The following is a 19,052-nucleotide window of genomic DNA, read 5'->3' as shown; positions in this document are numbered from 1 at the left end:
AGGAGCAGAACAAGGCACCCAAAGACATTTTGGGTCTTACTGAAGCAAGGTACACTACTGCTCCATGGCTAGTGAGTTGGAGTGATCTGGCTCTTTGGAAAGTCATAACAATGCTACCCAGTGCCATGTTTCACTGGGAACAGCTAGAGGATTGGACCTCATAGCATCAGTTCTGTCTAGGTTTGTGTCAATGTGCCTGGTTGAGAAGTGGGCATTCCTTGCCGTTTTCAAAAACACATGCATTTTTATCCAGAACAATATAGCAGACATAATCTATATTGTCTTCCTGCATCTAGCTGTATCTATGGTTGGTGAAACTGGTGAGTTTGGATGTGGCCATCTGGACTATATTCGAAATATGCCTGTTTTTACCTGTCCATCAGGGTTGTGCTCTTCCTGCCTTAAAGCTTTTTAGTATTACAGAAATTATATGTATTTAATTCATTTGGCTGACAGCATCTGGGGCTGTTTTAGGAATATTGGCCCGGAACACACACAGGAATACAGTTCCTGTGGAAGTCTGCAAGGTGCGGGCAAACCAATATTTCAGTCTTGTGCAAGATTTGGGAGTTTGGCTGGCAGGGAAATAGATGCTCTAGGCAGTTCTGCGTTGTTCTGGATAGCTTCGGGGGTTAAGGGGTTGTAATTCTGAAAAGCTTCCACTTTAAGAATTAAGAATTACATCCCCTTGTTTTCATTTGTCCTTAACCCAGCCCACTTTCTGTTTCTGCATCTGCATCAATCGCAGAAAGCCATTCTAACGCATTCCGTTCCTTGTCATTGCCTATCTTTTAAAATCCTTTCTTCCTCGAGACAACTCGTGTTCCATACACACTTACGTTAGTAATTATTATTTCTAACCTATAAAAGGTCTGTAGAGAAAAGGAAAACCAGTTTTTAATCCTAAGCATAAAAGTACTCACGAACGCACATGCCCGCACCCAAAATGGCGATTAGTTCCTCCCTCCATTTCACCGCCATACACCCTCTAGAGAAACTTCAGCTGCCCCGACTTCCTCTTCCAGCTCCCGGCAGCCATTTTCCTTTCACTGTAGGCACGGGACCTGAAAAGCAGGAAGGAGATCGGCGCGTATCCTTCCAGCCAATCATTAAGCAAGTGGCTTGGATTGGCGGGCCTAGAGGCCGACGCCTTCCTACCCCGCTTTCAAGGGGAGGCGGAACTTTGTTTGGCAATGGCCAATGAAAATGGAAAGAACTTCCTTCCCTAACCCGCCCTGTCCAAATTGGCGTGGGGCGAGCGTTCAGCGGTCGAGGTAGGAGTTCGAGTTGGACGTGGGCAGGTGAGCGGTGCTGGGGGGCGAGGGCGAGAGCTGGTGGGGTCGGCGTGGAAGCCCCGACGGACCGAGGGGAGCCCGGCGTGTGGCTCCTCGGCTTTCGGCCGCGGTTTCTGTGGCCGGTGGCGGAGAAGCGCCAGCTTGGTGCTTATCGCCTCGGCTGCACTCAAGGGAAGAAAGGCTTCTGGTGTGCAGGACTCCGTCGCTTGGCGATTCAAACGAACTACTTTACCCCGCCGGACTGCTGGGATGCGTGAAAAATCTGTTTGGGAGTGGGGTGTATCCCCGCGCTTAACCCCACCCCCCACCCCCTTTACCTTGGGAGGTAAAGGAAAGGCTCGACTTGGCTGTTCACCTCCCAAGTAAAGCGGCGGGGAAGGAGAGCTGCGCGTTGGGAGGCCGCAAGTCTTAAGTCACCGCCGGTTTCGGCGGTCGTGGGCACCGTGTCGCGTGGGAGTCCCGCCTGGTGCCTCCGCCGCCGTTCAGTCCTTGTGAGAGCGAAGCCTGCGCTTTCTCCTCTCCTACGGCTCGCTTCGACGGGGCACTCCGATGAAGCACGTGTCAGCCTGAAGCTTAATAATACAGGTGAATTAAAATAGGCTGTTAGTAATGTTCTGTTTGAAGCCATATGCGAAACGTAACATAGTGAGATACCCACAAACGCGGGCGCCAATCTGTAACTTCTGGGTTGGTTGAAGTCTTTGCCCTTAAGTAGTTCTGGAGATGTTATTTTATCTTTGCTAAAAAAAATTTCATTTTTCTGTCTACTTTATGAATACTAAATTTTATTCATTAAATTTTCATCCCACTTTTCCTTCTCTTTTTTTAAACTTCATTATTTTCAAGATATAGTTAAGATACAAACAAAAGAGAATATAGAACAGATAGAAAACAGAACTAAAGAAAAAAGCAAACTACAGAAGTGTCAGTAGAAAGAAAACAGAAAAGGAAAGGGACTTCTGCCTTTCTCCGATATAAATAAGTTTACAAGTCTAATCTCTTACAATTAATTAACTTATCTTAACATTATTTCTGTTAGAGCAAACCATTTAATCTCTAAAACCCAAAATCAAAACATCATTTTTTTCTATTACAAGCAAGTAGTCCAAAAGTGGTTGCCAAGTTGATATAAATACAAAAACAGAATGATCTCTTATTAAAGCTGTTAATTTAGCCATTTGAGCCAAGTCCATTAGTTTAACAATCCAATCTTCAACTGTAGGTATTTGTGGATCTTTCTATCGTGCATATAACAATCTTGCAGCCGTGATCATATATAACAGCAACACTCCATGTTGTTTTTCTAACTCCTTTTCCATCAATCCCAAAAGGAAAAGTTCTGGTTTTCTTTGTATATTTACTTTAAGAATCTTTTGAATAATAATGCATATTTGATCCCAGAACTTTTTAGCCGCCTCGCAAGTCCACCGAAGAGGGTAAAAGGTTCCTTCACCCTGTAAACATTTTCAACAGACCCACCTTTCCTTTTCAAGGGGAGGATGTAGCATTCAGGATGCAGCATTCAGTTGTTTCTCACAAGAATAATCCTGAAAGATAAGTGATTGGCCTAGAGTCACTCATAAAGGGCTGGTGGTGGTGGATTTGGACCTGGGTTTTCCTAATTCAGAATCTCAGCCACTACACCTTTTTGCCTAAAAGAAAAAAGCAGGCTGTTTCATATATGTTTCAATATGCAGTCATATTATGTTGTAGGACCTCTGGGTTTGCCTTCTCGGTGTCAAGTCCCACTATACCAACAATGAGCGCGCAGGGTGTGTGTGTCCAGTATATCAGGCCTTTGGATTGGGGAGGTCAGAAGCATCTTTCATTGTTTGTTTATTTTATTTATAGGCTGCCTAACTCCCAAATTATTCTGGGTGGCTTACAACTAAAAAACCAACATACAGAAAATACAACTGACTGGAAGAGCAAAATACCAAAGCAGATTAAACCAACAAAACGAAAAAGGGACTCCACAGTCATCCAGTGGCCTGGGAGAACAAGGTCTTTGGCAATTTCCTAAATGACATAAGGGTGGGATCCACGTGAATTTCTTGGAGATGCTCATTCCAGAGGGCAGGAATTGTAACATAGGATACAGTACCATATTGTGACCCATTTTTAGAAAAACAATTTAGTTTACTGTCTAGTTCAGTGTGTGCGTGTGCATGCACGCCTTTGAGTCAGTGTTGACTTCTGTTGACCAGATGAACAAGTCCATGCAGTTTTCTTGGAAAGATTTTTGGAAGTGGTTTGCCATTGCCTTCTGAAGGAAAATCTGGCCCAGAGTCACCCTGCTGGCTTCATGCCCAAGGCAGAACTAAAACATACAATCTCCTGGTTTCTAGCCTGGTACCTTTAATCACTACACCAAACTGGCTCTGCATTGCAAGATACATAGCTCTAAATAAAACCTATGAAAATATGCTATTAAGCTGATACTTGAATAGGCTTGCTTGGCTCCATGTGAAAGGGTGGGTTAAAACTGGGGAGCAGCCATTAAGACTGGCTGTCAGTCTACATTTATATTTTATGATTGGGACTTTAAGCAGAAGCCGTCTTGAATTATGAGCAAATTACAGAGCCCTTTCTCTGTAGGATTGATGGAAGTCTCATTAGGGTTAATCTGTGATTTAATCTTTTTGGTCCTTGACAGATGTAATATTAATTAAAAGAATTCACACTGAAAATGAGTCTTCCTAAGGTTAATGAAGAACAAGTAAATATAAAAGAACAATATTTTTATCCTTGATTTAAATGTAAACTGTTATAAAAGATGCAATGTCTGCATAGCATTCTGTGAAAATCCATGAAGAGAGATGGGTAAAAGTATATGGAACTAGATTGATGCCTACCTGTCATATATATAGTTAGTATAGCAGAGATGAGATTACAGCTTAAGCACTATAATTTTATCATAGATCTTTGAAGACTTGTTTGAAAGATAGATTTAACGAGAAGACCAGATCACTTTGTCAGAGCATTGTCAGTTCCCTGCTTTCTGTTTTGGATTATTTTTACAACAACTTCTATGATACGAAAAGTCTGTGTTAAAGGGGAAGGGACATGTCTACTATAATAAATATATGGTAAAAGGGTTTTAGTAGCATGTACAGGGATGCGGTGGTGCTGCAGGTTAAACTGCTGAGCTGCTGAGCTTGCCGATCGAAAGGTGGGCGGTTCGAATCCACGTGACGGGGTGAGCTCCCGTTGCTAATCCCAGCTCCTGCCAACCTAGCAGTTCGAAAACATGCAAATGTGAGTAGATTAATAGGTACCGCTTTGGCGGGCAGGTAATGGCATTCCGTGTAGTCATGCCAGCCACATGACCATGGAAGTGTCTACAGACAAACGCCGGCTCTTCGGCTTTGAAACGGAGATGAGCACCGCCCCCTAGAGTCGGACACGACTGGACTTAATGTCAAGGGAAACCTTTACCTACTACTACATGAAAATAACCAACGATCACATGCATGTTTTTTAAAAAAAATCTGACTTGAAAAATAATAGTTGAGGATGGCCAAATAATGGGTAATGCTGATCTTAGGCTCAGAAGATGTTTGAAAAATCACAACTTTGGGATGTTGGGAAGTTAATCAACGTCTATCAGTAGGATTTGTTGCTCAAAATTGATGGGTGTCAACAGCTTCAAGCTGAAGTCTATTAATTGCTGCCTCCCAGTATAGTTGCAGTTCCCTTTTAGGCTTTGAGTCTCCCTGGTCCTGGATTTAGCTCTCATCCACCAATGTATTATAGACGTCCTGTGATTTTTGCTTTCCCTGCAGGACATGGCTGAGCACGATGTGGAGAATGAGTTGCTGGACTATGAAGAGGATGAAGAGCCTCAGGCAGTGACAGATGCAACCCCTGTCCTGGCTAAAAAGGATGTGAAGGGCTCTTACGTCTCCATTCACAGCTCTGGCTTCCGAGATTTCCTGCTGAAGCCAGAGTTACTTCGTGCCATTGTGGATTGCGGCTTTGAACATCCATCAGAAGGTAGGAGCTGAGCCAAGGCCCTTGGCCCCCTCGTCAGTCAGCCCAGCCCACCCACCGGGAAGCAACTGCCAGTGGTGCCACGCGGTGCAGGGTGAGAGCTGGGGGCTGCAGGGAGCAGGGGTGGGATGGTAGGGTTTTCATGGTCATCAGTGTTGAGCCTAGTATAGGCATTATGATGATGATCCTTTGGGGAGCTCTGCAGATGAAATATCATATTGGAGATTATTACTATTCTGTGAGAAAGTATTTCTTTTTAATTCTCTAAAATTTTGCACATCTTAGAATGTTATCACTGTGGGACCTACTGAAATATAAAGAGAGTATAGGAGAACAAATAAGTCTGGTGCTTGTTTCATTTACTTCTTTAAACATACCATTCAATATGGGATGCCCAAGTGTGAAACAAGTAATCGCCCGCTCCAGGAGTTCTGAAAGAGATCAAATAAGTTTTCACAAAGCCATATCTCCTTTGATGCAAGATCTAAGAGTTAAGTAGTTCAGCTAGCCAACTAACTGAAGTCTGGTTAGCATCAGAGCTCCCTTTATGAAATGGGGTAGGATGTTATGCCTAAGGGAAGAGGTTAGGGATTTGCAGGTGTGCCAGTCTACATCAAAGTTCTTTATGGCCTGTTAGGTTTGTCTTATAATTCGAAATGATACATGGATTAAATGTCAGTGGTGTGAAAGCAGTATTATTTTCTTATGGAATATGTATATAGGAAATTTAATCTCCAAGGATATAATATGGAATATCTATTTGAAGGAAAGGAAGCTGGGATCAAAGCTGCCTGGAGTTCTATATATTCTACGTACTTCCATTTGCCCAGTGATTCTTGTGCAATTATCTTTTCTTCTTGCCCTATCAGTGCAGCATGAATGCATTCCACAGGCAATCCTAGGTATGGATGTACTATGTCAGGCCAAATCAGGCATGGGCAAGACCGCTGTTTTTGTGTTGGCTACTCTGCAGCAGATTGAGCCACTGGATGGGCAGGTATGTAAAGGATGTTGGGACAAAGTATGTTAACAGAAAGCTAAATAGCATAAGATTGTGGTAGGAGTCTTGTAAATGTGATTCAGCTACTACAGGGAGGGATTTCTTTAGTAATGATTCTGGGCATGGACACCAAAGAGGACAGAAATTAATGGGGATGCTGTTTTTTGTTTCCTAACAAGCAGTTGAATTAACTTCAAAGTGCTGTTTCTTGCTAATCCCAATTCATAAAGAGACAGATTCCAATTGGGGTGTTTTAGTAGCTTCATCTCAGAGGTGTCCAGGGAGGGGGGCGGCTATTGATGCTCCACATGCATTTCTTGCACATTTAAAGGGGGTAAGGATTTAATCATTCAGTTAACCCTTGTGTCATCTGTTGCCTTTGGCCATATGTCTGCTGTTGCAAAACATTCCATAGTCAAGCAGAGACTGTTGATTCATATAATAATACTAATAATAAATTAAACGTGTATGCCACCTGACTCTCAGCAACTCTGGGTATCTCACAGCAGTCAAAACTTACAATAAAACATACACATAAAGAAAAAAGATGGCAAGTGCAATGAAGTGAGCGGTCTCACCCTCCCTTGGCAAAGGCCTGGGTGAAGAGCCAGGTCTTCACGGCTCTTCTAACTGACAGAGTGGGGGCCATCCAAATCTAGGGGGGAACCTTGTTCCAGAGGGCAGGCATTGCTACAGAGAAGGTGTGCTTCTGGGGTCCTGAGAGATGACATGGTTAGTCAAAGGAACCTGGAGTGTGTTGACCCTGCAGGATCGAATTGGCTGGGTAGATGTTGTGGGAGACATGCAGTCCCTCAAGTAACCAGGGCCTATGACATGTAGGGCTTTTTAGGTAACAACCAGTACTTTGAATCGCACCTGGAAGCAAATTGTCAATCAGTGCAACTTGTGAGGCACAGGTGTTACATGGGCATGTCTTGGGCATGCAGTATTGCTCACGCTGCAATGTTCCGGACCACTTGAAGCTTCCAGGTGGTCTTCAAGGGCAACCCCATGTAGACAGCATTGGAGTAGTCAAGCCATGAGGTCACTAGGGCATGAACAACTGTCTGAAGGGCTCCTTGATCTAGAAGAGGGCACAACTGTCCCACCAGATGGAGTTGCTCAAAGACCTTCCTAGTCATAGCTGAGACCTGCTCTTCAGGCAAAAGCTGTGAGTCCAGGAAGACCCCCACATTATATACCAACCTTGAAGGGGGAAGCGCAACCTCATCCAAGGTCAGCTGGGTGGTTCAAACTCGGTCTTGGTAGGATTGAGTCAGAGATGGTTCTTCCCCATCCAAACAAGTAGACAGCCCTTCTTGATGCCTTTGTACCAGCATTTCTTTTAATTCTGCTAGGTCTCAGTGCTAGTGATGTGTCATACCCGGGAGCTGGCATTCCAGATCAGTAAAGAATATGAACGCTTCTCAAAGTATATGACCAATGTCAAGGTGAGGGTCAAGTGTTGCTTTGGGGTTCCAAGATATAGTATATATGTTTGGTATTTTTTAAATCTTTGGAAAGGTTGTGTTGTGAATGGCATGTATAATTGATTGGGGGAAGGAGTTTATGTGGCTAAAGAGAGAATGTCCTTACTCTGGCATTGCTTGCTCATATTTCTTCATGACCTCCCCTAAAGCTTCCTTTAGAGAGCTTGTAGGTGGGATTCTCCTTTTGGACTTTTGATATTAAGGGAAAGGCTGTAGGTCAATGGTCCAACACATACTTCATATGTAAACATCCCTCTGTTCAGTCCCTTGCATTTCCAGGTACTGCTAGGACTTCCTAGGTCCCTCTAAAATTACAGAGAGCTTCTGCTAGTGAGAATAGACAGTTCTGAGCTAATGAGAGAGGGTAGGGGGAGGGAAGGGCAGGCCTCTGAGTCAGTGTTGACTCCTGGTGACTGTCCAGACAAGTCCCTACTGTTTTCTTGGCAAGATTTCAGAAATCATTTGCCATTGCCTCCTTCCTAGGGCTGAGAGAGAGTGACAGGCCCAAGGTCACCCAGTTGGCTTTGTGCCTAAGACAGGATTAGAACTTGTGGTCTCCTGGTTTCTAGCCTGGTGCCTTAACCAGTACACCAAACTGGCTCTCTAATGGACTCATTATTTGACTCTTAAATAGTGTATAAAAGCTTATCGTGGCCTGCTTGAGCCACTTTATTCTTTCAAAGGACCAAAATCCTTGTCTCTTCTTTCTAGAAAGGAGGTTAGCTAGTGTGAGTCCTAGCTTATGAGTGCCTCCTGTGTGTGCTTGTGTGTGTGCATGCACCTTTGAGTCAGTGTTGACTCCTGGCAACTGCCTAGACTAGCCCCTGCAGTATTGATAAGGTTTTTTGGAAGTGGTTTGCCATTGCCTCCTTCCTAGGGCTGAGAGAATGTGACTGGCCCAAGGTGGCTTTGTACCTAAGGTGGGACTAGAATTCATGGTCTCCTGGTTTCTAGCCTGATACCTTAACCACTACACCAAACTGGCTCTGTTTGTATTTTATTTACTGCACTATATAAATAAGACCTTGGGCCAGTTGCTCTCTCTCAGCCCAACCCACCTCAGGGCTGTTGTGGGGAAAATAGGAGGAAGGAGTATTAGGTATGTTCGCCACCTTGAGTTATTTATAAAAATAATAAAGGCGGGATAGAAAATAAATAAATACGTTGCAAAGTCATTTTAGCGATTTCTGATTCTCTTGCAGGTGTCAGTTTTCTTCGGGGGGCTTTCTATCAAGAAAGATGAAGAGGTACTTAAGAAAAGCTGCCCGCATATTGTTGTGGGAACCCCAGGCCGTATTCTAGCATTGGTGCGCAACAAGACGCTCAACCTGCGTAACGTGAAGCATTTTGTGTTGGATGAGTGTGACAAGATGCTTGAACAGCTAGGTAAGAGAACCTGGTAGGGGGATGGGGGGATAGGCTGTAAAGGTAAAGCTGGAATGGTTAGAATGTAGAATTCTTGACTTATTGTAGTCAGATGGCCTGATGCCCAAATTACAGATCAAGACACTGAGCTAGAGATTTGGTCTGCATGCTTCAAACTTCGTTTGAGCAGAGCACCTACTTACTATTCAGGAAACAGTCCGATCTTTTCAGACAACAAGAAAACCTGAAAAAAGTGGTGCTGCTTTAATGAATCAGTTTAATACAACCTTTAAAGCAACTATTTGCAGGTGTTCACAGAAGTGAGCTGCTTTAAAAAGCAAGTTGCTGTGCTTGCAGGAGGTCTGAAGCATTTCTTCCAGATGATCTTGGAAGAGTGTATCGCCCTGCTAGTGGTAAAGCTAAGCTCTTTTAAAGGGGTTATGTCAGTAACTCACCATCTCTTTCCAGACAAATGAGGAGTGGCTGTTAGCTTGTACAGAGAGGATGCGAATAATTGTCTTGAGACAAAACCTAAAAACTGCCCCTTTAATTAATTTGGGATGGAATTAAGGTGCAAACACTGGGGGAAAAAGAAGACAGATGGCAGTATTTCTGAATTGCTTAGGTTTTTCTGACATATTTAGAAACTTTTCAAAGAACAAATCTGCCCTGATTTCTTTGCGCCCAAAGAGGAGGTCTTATGACAAGATAGCAGTGAAATAAAAACAGCTGCAAAATACCGCTCATTTTGACATAAGATAAAAAAGGATACAAAACATTTTATGCTTGGAATGCCTTGGGCTTGGAATACTTCCAGAATGGTTGGAGCAGTGTCCAACACTTTGGGTAAGGTTGTGTTGCATCAAACTCAGAAAAAGGGTTGCTTTGATTTCAAAATTTTTTAGACTGAAAACATTTTACATACTACTATTGCAAACTTTGCAACTCTCTCTTTGCAGTGCTGTCAGAAACTCCTTATCTGCAGTGTGCAATCTGCCAGTTTGTCCAAGCAGACAAACAATGGCTTCATGCTTTCATACAACCCAGGAACAAACTGCTTTGTGGGCAAGTACAAATCATAAATCATCTATCTGCAATCAGATGTCCTTCAAGTACTGAATTATATTGCTAACATAACCATTAGCATTTGTAATACAATTCTTGAAGAGAGTTGTAATCCAAAACATATGAAAGATACCAGGTTGAGAAACTCACATATAGTGAGACAAAATCTGAGCTGATTTGTATAGCATTTAAGCACACCTGAAGGGAAACCTGTGTGGGACATATAACAACCATGGAAGAGTGTGTCCATTCACAAAATGTCTACTGTGGTGGACGTGGCTACTCACAAAACATGCACAGAAATGTTCGCTGATATGCTGAAAGACAGCTAGCTTGCCCCAAAAGCAGAATACAGAGCCTTAGGAAACAAATTCTGTTCATCTGAACTGTTCTTTCTTGTTATTGGGATCATTCTCCCCAAATGCTTTCTTCCAAGACTTCCAGCGCCCAAGAACGCGCTTCCCAGCTTCCTCCTGCCCCTTATTTTCACATCTGTTCTGTGCTTTCCTTCACTGAGCTGCCCTTTCATCTCTCTTCCATGCTTTCTGTAGTCTTCCCTATTTCCTTCTCTCACAGGGTTGATCACCTGCAACCCAGTTCCAGCCTGCCTTCTTCCTTCAAACTCTCTCACTGGTCAGCTGAAGGCTTTCGTGGTTTTCTGCTGCAGCCCTAACCCAGCTTACCTCCCTCTTGTTCTCTTTTTGCAGAGAGCAGTAGAAGGGTCTGTTCCTTCTTTCCTGCTGGAAGGAGGAATGGTTGGGAGCACATGAAAGCTGAGCATTGGCCTCCAGCCACATTCTTATGACTAATTCCATGGGGCCTGTGGCATTTGGGAGAATAAAGATGTCAAGTGGTTGTTGAGCCACCTGCACATTGTTTTAAATGCTTTTGTAAAAATCACAGCTACGATCAGGGCACATCAAAGGTCCAAGGGGAATTCTCTGCGGTACCATTTTGCTTATTCCTGTACTACTCATTCCATAATTTTGTATGGAAGGGTATGAAGAAAAAAGTCACTTCTTTCTACAAGTTATAATCAGAAGAGGCAACGTGAGTTGAGAAAGCTTTCTGTAAAAATTGTCAGAACTCTATTGTGTTTTTGTTCTCTCAGCCATTAGAGTGAAACATACCGAGTCTGACAAAGGGTGACAGTAGTGGTTGAGCTGGTGAATCTTTGAATTTCAAATCTGCTTTTATTGGGAACGCTTGTTTTTATCTGTGTTTCTTCTAGACATGCGCCGTGATGTGCAGGAGATCTTTCGATTGACACCCCATGAAAAGCAGTGTATGATGTTTAGTGCCACCTTGAGTAAGGAGATCCGGCCTGTCTGCAGGAAGTTCATGCAGGATGTAAGCGCCAAGTCTTATCTTTTGCCTCCCAGTGAGGACAATGCATGCAGCATATGCAAAGTAGACAAAAGGCAGTTTCGTATTCCTTCTCAGCATCCTGTTTGGGGGGCTGAAGCAGACTGTGGGTACTTGAAAGCAGCAAATGTCAGTGGCTTAATCATGCAAATACCACGATTATGAACTTGCATCAGGTTACCTGACTGAAGTAAGTATGTTGCAGCATTTGCATAATTAAGTTGTCGTACATTTGCCGTCATTTACACCCTCCTGGCAACATTACAGATACAGTAGGAAGATGGCCTCAATTGGAAGCGTGTACTGTGCTCTTTAACTGAGGGCAGTTTGCAATTCCGTCAAAACTTAGGGCAGTCCTTGCCCTGAGAGTTACAGTCTAAGAGATGTAGCCAAGAGAGAGAGCAAGTGCAGGCTCCAGTTCTTAGTTGCAATTCAGATAAGCAGCTGAGTGGAAAGAGTTCCCTTTTGGAATAACTGCGGTTAGATGATAGTGGAGGGAGCCAAGGACACGTGCTCTCAGTGGAATAGACCCCCTTCCTTTGTGTTTAGATTGAACTCTACTATTATTTTTATCTTTGCATGCTTTTTACCAAGTGGTGGCATGTGCAAGCCAATGCATACATTCTCTGTTTCATCCTGTGTAGGACTATGGCAGCTTTCCTCCTGCCCTTCCGTAAGTCTTGGTTGAATGAATCCTATAGAGTGGGGTTCTTGAAATTTCCTTTCTGGTGCGTGAAGTGGAACACATGACACTGCTTTGTTCCCTGTTGTTGATCTTGCGGGGACATTTACAGCCCTCCTACTCAGACTTTATCAGGCTGTCCAGCCGTGACTCACTTGAGTCTTGTTCTCCGATTCTTCTCCTCAGTGAACTGCTGAAAAGCTCTGCTTTCCTTTCCCTCTAACTCTATCCATAAGTGATAGGAAACAGGATGGCACTGGAAATTGTCACAGAACACTGGAAAGCCTTCCAACTTTGGGCTCCAGTTCTTGGTTCTGGTACTGTATGATTTCTTTCCCCTCTCTCGACAATCAGTAGTAGCCTTGTTTGTTTGCTTGTTTGTTTATTTACAGGACTTATAGCCCACTCCAGTCAGCCAGTGCTGAGCAGCATATGACTCCCCAGTACTTAGCTGGGATTAAAAACAGTGCATATCAAATTTAAAAACTGTATTTCCCACTTCTGGGGCTAGAAATGGCTCTACTTGTTAGGATGTTTTGAATTATAGATACTGGGGACTCAACTTGAAACTCTCTTGCTTTACCTTGGGTCTTGCATAGCTGATGAGGATTAGCTGCCTTGGCTTGTTGCAAGTGAAAGGTTGTGCCATGGCAGGTAAAGAGAAAGCGGTTAGCTGTTTGGGACATAGGAAAAGCGGTGACAGTCTTGTTACTCTTCTGCCGCTAGCACGGATTCAGGTATAGTATAGGGCTGAGTTCAGCTGCTATATGATCATGGTCATAAAAGGTAATATGTGCTGATGCATCCTGCCCAGCTAATTTATTTGGTTAGGAAAGATTCTTTTACTTCATTGACTGGGCCCTGATAAAATCATGATAATGCCCTTTAAGTTAGGAACCAGTTTTGTGAGTAACAATAGTACTAGAAGTTCTGTATACACTCTTTGGCAGATGGAGTTTTTGAACTTGTAGAGAGTTAATGTACAATCCTGTACATGAAATAATGATGTAACTATTTCTAGACCATAGTGTTCACTGTAGGAACAAAGTATGCTTTTCTATAGTGATAAAAATTAGAAGCTGCCAACAGCACCTTTTCTGACTAATACATTTTATTAAAAGGCATAAGCTTTTGTGAGCTACAGCTCACTTCATCAGCTGCCCCAGATGTAGGAACAAAGGTTAGTTCTGTAGATTTGGGAATTTTATATTTTTAATATAAATATATTATATTATATTAATATTAAATATTAATATTTAAACCATGAATGTATGTGTGCGTGTATGCGTGCAAAAGAGAAGATTTTGCTATAATCATTTGTTCACTGCTTGCAGCCCATGGAGGTATTTGTGGATGACGAGACAAAGCTGACTCTACATGGTCTGCAGCAGTACTACGTAAAGCTGAAGGACACAGAGAAAAACCGCAAACTTTTTGACCTGCTGGATGTACTGGAGTTCAATCAGGTCTGTATGAAAGAGGATTGGTGACCAGGGCTTGTAAATGGTATCCTTCCTCTTGGGGTTGGAGGCTGAGTATGGTCACAAACCCTGGGAGTAGAAGGCTAACGGGAGTCTGTAGGGGTTCCAGCTCAATTCCTTTTCCCATCCCTGCAGGTTGTGATATTTGTAAAGTCTGTGCAGCGCTGCATGGCATTAGCCCAACTTCTAGTTGAACAGAACTTCCCAGCTATTGCTATACATAGGGGCATGTCTCAGGAAGAGAGGTGAGCAGCATCAAACTATGAAACCTGAACACTGAGTGGAGTATCTATGCTTTTGAGGATGGAATATGGGGGACAATTATGTTTTGATGGGAAAAACGTGTTGTGCAAACTAGTTCTAAGTTCTTCGGGCCTATGAATTGCACCCAGCTATGGAGAGGAATGTCTTGCAGTTCAAAGAAGTCTGTCACTTTTTTTTTGGTAGGCTCTCTAGATATCAGCAGTTCAAGGACTTCCAGCGTCGTATCCTGGTGGCCACTAATCTGTTTGGCCGTGGGATGGACATAGAGCGAGTCAACATAGTCTTCAACTATGATATGCCTGAGGATTCTGATACCTACTTACACAGGGTGAGTGTGTGCACTGGGCAGGAGCAAATCACAGTTGCCTTCTATCCCTGGGAGATGCTTGTTCTGATAGCTTGCCACTTGTGCTTGTGGTAGGGAGCTGGTGACTTGCAAGTTCTAGATGGCTTCTGATCACTCTGTGGAATCTGAGCCTCCTTTTTTGGATATGACTTTCCTAATGAAAATTCTTAAATGAGGTTTGCCTGATTTTCACTGCGCATCTAATGATTTATCTGACAGATAAGCTGGTTGGGTGACCTTGGGCCAGTCACTCTCTCAGCCCAGCTTACCTCACAGGGTTGTGGTTGTGGGGAAAATAGGAGGAAGGAGTATTAGGTATGTTCCTTGCCTTGAGTTACTTGTAAAAGTAATATAGGTGGGATAGAAAATAAATACATAAATAAAAATGAAAAAAACTCTGAAATACTGGGTTTGGCTTGGGGAGGAGCTTCTTTTGGTCCTTGATATAACTTCTCTCTGCAGGTGGCCCGGGCTGGGCGCTTCGGCACAAAAGGCTTGGCCATTACCTTTGTGTCAGATGAAGGTGATGCCAAAATCCTCAATGAAGTGCAGGATCGCTTTGAGGTCAACGTGGGTTTGCTCCCAGAAGAGATAGACATCTCCTCATATAGTATGTATTGATTCCTCCTGATATTTTAATTTAAATATTTCTTTGTTGCATTTTATACTACCATAATCTGTTTTGACTCCCAACATATAAAAACATGCTAAAACCATGTAAAATCAAAATAGCATAAAATAGAGTTTAAAAAGTGCAGTGACGATCTTCATCAGTCCCCAAGTGCCTTCTAGACTAGTTTACTTTTTTACTACTTTCTGAAAAGTCAGCAGGGAGGATGCTAACCTGATTTTAAGAGGGAGATTGTTCCACCATAAAGAGACTGTGACACAAATATCATTTGGGGTCACCTCAAAAAGCTGGGGGACTTTCAGGCAATTTTGCTAGGTTCTGCATAGTGGTAAAGATTTGAACTGCACCCTAAAACCTCTTGGTGACCAGTGCAATATAGATTTTATATGAATATGGCTACTCCAATTTACAAATTTGTGAGCCATTGCATTTGGGGCCAGTTGTAGTTTCTGGATGCTCTTCAGAGGCAGCACCGAGTACAATACATTACAGTAACCCAGTTGCATTGTGATAAGTGAGCCATTGTTGCCAGGTTTTGCTTTTTTTGCAGCTCAGAGATAGAAAATCACAAGTGTAGCTAATGTAGGATGGCTGCCCATTTGTGTTTCTGGGAATCCTACAGAATAGTGTTTCTTAAAGTATGGTCCTAGGGCCCCTGGGGGTCCCCCAAGGCCCTCTCAGGAGTCTGCAAAATCAAAATTATTTGCCAACTTATGTTGAAAATTAATACAATATTAAAAGCCCATCAAACAGTCATGAGAAGTGGTAGCACCAGCAAATGTGTCAATTTTAATTTTTAATACAGCATCAATAAATATCATACAAACAAAAACTCTTCTGGGATCCTCTGTAATTTTTAAAAGTGGAAAGGTGTCCTGAGAGAAAAAAGTTAAGAAATGTTGCTATAGAGGAAAAAGAAAAATTGGGTTGCTACTGGTGACATACTGGGGGGGAGCTAGGCCTGCACACTGAGTGCTGGAAACAGCCTTAAATTAGCAGATAGCAGCTACAGGTGGAATAGGTATCAGTTGCTGGTTTGAAAGTATAGGGCCTTGCACCTTTGGTAAACTTTTTACATGTTTCATAATGGAAATATGGAAGTGTGCATGTGTATGAATATGTAAAACCAGTATTTTTCTCAGTTAAGTCTTCAATCTGTTTAGGAGACCAGACTTTTAGATATATGATAGGAATTAGCAAAAAATGACCCTGAAGGGGGGCTGGGGGGCGGGCAGTGGTAGCTGTCGTTTTACTCATAAGGAAGGCTGTTTAGGGATAGGAGATGGCTGGTGAGGGTTTCCGTCTGCACTCCGGATATACTTCTTCAAAAGTAGACCTGACTAATGGAGAAGCAAAGCACTGATGACAGTGCCTGCTGAACTGTGCAAGAGGACAGCATTGAACTCCCAGTAGAACGGCCCTCTTCTAGTATTGGAGAGATGAGACTGGTTCCCAGGAAAGGCTGCACCACCACACAGCCAGCATTCAGCTAATTCGGCCACCGAGGATGACTGACTGCTTTTTTTCATTTGGTCTCTTGCAGTTGAACAAAGCCGGTAGCCTGAGTTCACCGAGCCTCTTCTCTCAGCCCAGGGTGGAACTGGAGGTTGAGCACATCCCACGTCTCTTCTGCTGAACTCAGATTAATATCTTCTTGAAAAGATATGCTATGCAATATGTAGGGATGTTGGTTCTTAACATGAAGTCTTACAAAGTGCCCAGATGGTATTTTGCCTCAGCTGAAGCCTGGGGGCTTTTTTAATTAGATGTTTCTATTTTCTGAATAGTCAGCCCCTGAGGCTAAGTTTCATAAATAAAATTTTAAAATAACGTTTTCTGGTGGTTCTTGATGCATAATGAATCTGCTGGTTCCAGAAGACACACAGATACACATTCTTGCTTGCTTCTTCCACTTTCCTGTGGTCTCCGACCTTCATTCCCTTGACCTACTTGCAGTGCTTTCAGGAAAAGCAATTTACCTTGTAAGTGTTGGACTTCTCCCCAACATATACCTTGTCTGGTCTTCAATTGGTTTCAGATTTGCTTGAGCCTTTTTTTTTTTTTTTAAAAGACCAAGATAGAAGTTCTAAAGAGGCTGCTAGTTTAGCTATCTTGAGAAAGAGCTAAAACACCATCTTACCACTGATCTCTGTCTATATACTCACACCTGTTTAGGCCCTCTGTTTTTCCTATAAAAACGGAGTGCCCAAATATTGATCTGCCTATTACTTTACTTGTTTGGAAAACATTACTTGCAATTTCAAAATAACAAAAGGTATTGTAGGAGGACAGCTCTGTGGTAACCCCAAATCAGGAGTCTGATAGCACCTTTTCAGACTAAAGAATTTTATTGAAAGGCATAGGCTTTTGTTAGCTACAGCTTACTTGTCAGATGCATGGAGTGGCTAAACTGATGTAGGATTTATTATGCAGATTACATGTGAGACAGATTACCTTGTCAATTAACAGCCAGAATATCGGGTTTCATGGACTCTGTATTCAGACCTTAGGCCACCAGCACTACCAAATATATAAGGACACCACCGACTTCCTAAAATGAATGAAATCCATTAATTTCCCCAACAATGTTTTAAGCATCATGGATGTTGAGGCACTATACCAACATCCCCCACAAAATTGCATGTTTTGCCACCAGGCTGACTGAATACTATTGTATGACTACTTCACCTTTGACAATAACATAACTTCAAATAAATAACCATGGCGTGCTCATGGCTCCACAATATGCCAACATCTTCATACGTGACCTAGTATACCTGCTCCTTAAGATTCATTGATGACATTTTAATCATCTGGATACCTGGAAATGAACCATCAAATTCCACCCCACCATCAAGGCCTTGACTATCCAGGAAACAAGTCCACTTCCTCGATGTCACAGTAAAACAACACAGTGGACACAAACAGCATATTACTCAGCCCACAAATCACTATGCCTGCTACATGTCTCCATCTTCCACCCAGAATACACTATTGAATATATCATCTATAACCAGGCTCTACACTACAACTGCATTTGTTCCAACCAACTTGCAGAGATGTGCATCTGATGGAATTAAACCAGACATTCTGGAGATGACCCACCTGAGTTCAGTAGACAAACCAACAGAGCCAGATTGATTCCCAGGGAGGGTGTATTAAAAGACCACAAAAAATAGAACACCATTGGTTGTTACCTGCAGTTCAAGCTATTCAAACACAGTAAGCTGCAGCCCATACTGGACACTGCATTTTTTTAGGCACTGGGTGGCAGGGCCATACCTGTATACAGATAACCATCCAATCTGAAGTAAATTTTGACAAGCAACAAGAACCTACAGGATAATGATGCTAACATGGGAACCAGATGTTCCAATCAACTCAGGTGCCTACTATGTCCCTACATTTTCATCAGCAGCACCACCACAGGCCCCAACAACTTCATATACAATATTAGAGGCACCTTTTCATGCTCTTCCTCTAATGTGATATATGGCATCATCTGCCAGCAATTCCTCTCTAGATTCTGTGTAGGACAAACAGACCAAACTTTGCACAAAATAATTAATGGATGCAAGTTTGACACCACAACTCAAAAGAAGGGCAAAGTAAAACTGGAGCATCTCAACCTCACAGGACACTCCATTGCAGATCTCAAAGTAGCCATTTTGGAAAAAAGAAACTGCCAGGAAAATTGAGTGAGAGATTGCTGAACTCGCCTAGTTAAAGAGTTGCAGTCTAGTTCAGAAGATCTTGACAAACACAATGGGATTTTAACATATTACAATTGTTAATTGATAAAGTGCTTATAATCTGTCTCACACATCTGCATCTGCATAGCTATTCTGTCTTCCCCTCCCAATTTAAATTCTACATCAGTTTAGCCACTCCATACATCCATGAAAGTTTACGCCTTTTAATAAAATGTGTTATGGAGTCCGTGTGCTCTCTGAGCTTGGTTGTTTGCTTGCAGATGTTTCATTACCCAGTTAGGTAACATCATCAGTGCTAGTGAGTGTGGGGTTTGCTTCCTGTTGTGTATGCAGTAGTTGCCCTCCCAGTTTTGGTGGAGGTG

At 42.8% G+C, this 19,052-nt stretch overlaps 1 protein-coding gene across 3 annotated transcripts; it reads left to right on the top strand.

Annotated features, from left to right (window-relative positions):
• Positions 1–1,279: 1,279 nt before the first annotated feature.
• On the top strand, positions 1,280–16,807 carry DDX39A (DExD-box helicase 39A). Of its 3 annotated transcripts, none has more exons than XM_063292524.1 (12): positions 1,280–1,301; positions 3,147–3,299; positions 5,081–5,291; positions 6,158–6,285; positions 7,647–7,739; positions 8,981–9,164; positions 11,440–11,558; positions 13,590–13,721; positions 13,872–13,981; positions 14,184–14,328; positions 14,809–14,956; positions 16,521–16,807. In XM_063292524.1, the coding sequence occupies exons 3-12, from the start codon at positions 5,084–5,086 to the stop codon at positions 16,535–16,537; spliced, it is 1,284 nt and encodes a 427-aa protein (XP_063148594.1). In that variant the 5' UTR covers positions 1,280–1,301; positions 3,147–3,299; positions 5,081–5,083; the 3' UTR covers positions 16,538–16,807. The 3 variants fall into 3 exon arrangements, with proteins under 3 accessions (XP_063148594.1, XP_063148593.1, XP_063148595.1); XM_063292523.1 differs by lacking the exon at positions 1,280–1,301 and adding an exon at positions 1,751–1,880; XM_063292525.1 differs by lacking the exons at positions 1,280–1,301; positions 3,147–3,299 and adding an exon at positions 1,762–1,880.
• The last annotated feature ends 2,245 nt before the right edge of the window (positions 16,808–19,052 follow it).

Source organism: Candoia aspera, chromosome 2, assembly GCF_035149785.1.
Source record: "Candoia aspera isolate rCanAsp1 chromosome 2, rCanAsp1.hap2, whole genome shotgun sequence".
Classification (NCBI taxonomy): Eukaryota; Metazoa; Chordata; class Lepidosauria; order Squamata; family Boidae; genus Candoia; species Candoia aspera.
Note: the sequence above shows the minus strand (reverse complement) of the source record. Positions and strands in the feature narration are given on the sequence as shown.

Coding starts and splice junctions, on each gene's coding strand:
- DDX39A (XM_063292524.1), top strand. CDS start 5,084: ATGGCTGAGCACGATGTGGAGAATGAGTTGCTGGACTATGAAGAGGAT. Junction 7,740..8,980: donor AGTATATGACCAATGTCAAG/GTGAGGGTCAAG, acceptor ATTCTCTTGCAG/GTGTCAGTTTTCTTCGGGGG. Junction 14,329..14,808: donor CTGATACCTACTTACACAGG/GTGAGTGTGTGC, acceptor TTCTCTCTGCAG/GTGGCCCGGGCTGGGCGCTT.